At 36.4% G+C, this 2,420-nt stretch overlaps 1 protein-coding gene across 1 annotated transcript; it reads right to left on the reverse strand.

Moving 5' to 3' along the window:
• Nucleotides 1-247: 247 nt before the first annotated feature.
• LOC145010016 (uncharacterized) lies at nt 248-1,905 on the reverse strand. Its single transcript, XM_078968615.1, has 4 exons — nt 1,746-1,905; nt 953-1,347; nt 402-871; nt 248-320 (listed from the first exon to the last, which is right to left on the reverse strand). The coding sequence occupies exons 1-4, from the start codon at nt 1,903-1,905 to the stop codon at nt 248-250; spliced, it is 1,098 nt and encodes a 365-aa protein (XP_078824741.1).
• Nucleotides 1,906-2,420: the final 515 nt, after the last annotated feature.

Consider the following 2,420-nt stretch of genomic DNA (forward strand, 5'->3'; position numbering starts at 1 on the left):
TCCTATGGTGGTTTTAGAGCTTCGGAATTAGACTTACCAACTGATTACGAACTTCATGCCATGGAAACCCAATTGCAGATTAAGGAAATGCGAGATGAGATGCGTCAACAGCTTGGCGAGTTTAAGGAGGAGAGGATCAACAAATACCTCTACATCTCTATTTACATAACTAATGGTTGCCACTGAGTGTACACAACCATACCCATTCATTTGCCAAATCCTACAAGAACATGTTTTCTTTTCCAGATCAACTCCATAAGACTCTCCTAAGTTTCTTTGTTTCAAATGTATTCAGGCCACTAGGAAGCACTTGCCAGTACCTACAAATAATCAAAGTTAACAGGGGTAATTAAAGTACCTTGACTGGATATTCAATTAAATTATAGTGAACAATATAGTACCTTTGTTGGATCTTTAATTCATTTAGGGAAAGCCTTATGTTTGGACATACATCAAGATGTCCCCATTCACTTCCTTTTTGCCTCAAACTACACATCCTTTGCATCACATATAGTCTAATATCCTCCAACATTGTAATGATTGGCTTCTTCCTAGCCTCCAATATAACATTGTTAAAGCTTTCAGACAACCCATTCTCAACTGCATCACACCCCCTTCCAAATTGAGAAAATGCTCTTGACCATGATTTTGGATTCCTTCCAATCAGATGCACATAAGCAGCAGGGCTAATCAGTTGAATCTCTTTCATTGCAGAATTGAAAAGAGGTTCAGTTGAGGCCTTGCAAGCCTTCCAAAATAGTTTCTCAAACAGATCCCTAGGGAATTTCTTCTTGAAATTTGAAAGAACATGCCTGGCACATTGCTTATGTTCTATCTCTGGAAATAAATCTTTCACATCTTTAATTATCCCCTGCATTTATATCATCATAATATTTAGAATTATATCACATTTGAAAGAAATTAGGTATGACATTATAAAGTAGAAACATACCTTATGTTGATCTGACATCAATGTCCTACCAAAACCACCTTCAAGATGCAGATATTCTTGCAAGTTTTCTAAGAACCATTTCCAGCTGTCTTTATTTTCAACACAAACTACACCCCAAGCTATTGGGTATATATGATTGTTACCATCCCTATCAACAACACATAATAATTGACCAGTACACATTCCTTTTAGAAAACACCCATCTAAGTTTATTATCCCTCTACATCCACTTCTCCAACCCTTCTTTAGTCCATGAAAACACATATATATCCTGCTAAAGTAAGTTTTCCCATCTGGCATAGAGTTCACAGACAACTTGACTGTTGACCCTGGATTAGACCTTTTTATCTCTTCACCATAGGACCACAACTTTGCATAATTTTCCACTATGGTACCTTCAACAAAAGACATTGCATGTTACTTAGCTCTCCTACATTGTCCTATACTAACCTCTATGCCAAATTTATTCTTTACTTCCTCTTTTAACATCCTAACATTGAATTTCTGATTCTCAAGCACTTCCCGGGTGAAATAGCTACCAATCCATCTGTAATTAACAATTGACCCTAATTTATAATTTCTTGCACAATTATGGTCAATGACAAGGGACTTGATTTGGAAAGACTGCTCCTCACTCATCCATGATTCCCAAAGCCTAAATGTGCATTGACCATTACTACACTTAACCAATCACCTTTTACTATCGTTTTTTCAAACTACAATTGATATCCATTTGCTACAATATAATTACAAATCATAAATTTTAATTGTTTAGGGTTGGTGAATCTTATACCTAGAATTGCCACCTGCTTCTTCCAAGGTATGTCTTCATTAAACATCGGTTTTCCTTTCACATCTGGGACATTATCATCTTCATCATCTTTTGGATCACCTTCTATGGCTTCCTCATTTCCATTACCCTGACTTACTTCTTCATAGGTTATTCCTTCCATGTTGATTTCTTATGGACTCTTAATTTCAGTTAGGTCAATACCTTCTTCCCCTTCGATTGACATGTTTGACTTGACAGAACAATGATCCTCATTTTCATTTTCATTTGCCTTCGTTACATGCACAGTAGTACCAAAATGGTCCATGTAAACAGAAACTTGTACTCCACATTGATAAGCAATGTCTATAAATTCTTGATATTGATGTTCATTCGAAATCAAGGTTAAACCTTTTGGGATTTGTAAACCTGGTTGACAATAATAAACTTTCTCACACTTCTCTTGTGTGAAATGTTCAAGAAAACCCACAAACTCATTAAATGACATAACAGCAAAATTGACGTTCTCGAACACATGATGAACACCATCAGAATTGCAAAAAGGTTTGTTGATGAACACACCTTGGAAATGAACTTTGATTGATAGGAATATAGCCATCGATCTTCAGTTACTATGGTGGGACGACGATGGTTTTCTTCAATGACGAGGGGTTTCTTCAATGAGGTGGAGGGGATTGT

The sequence above is a fragment of the Lactuca saligna genome, chromosome 8, assembly GCF_052625555.1.
Source record: "Lactuca saligna cultivar CGN05327 chromosome 8, ASM5262555v1, whole genome shotgun sequence".
NCBI lineage: Eukaryota > Viridiplantae > Streptophyta > Magnoliopsida > Asterales > Asteraceae > Lactuca > Lactuca saligna.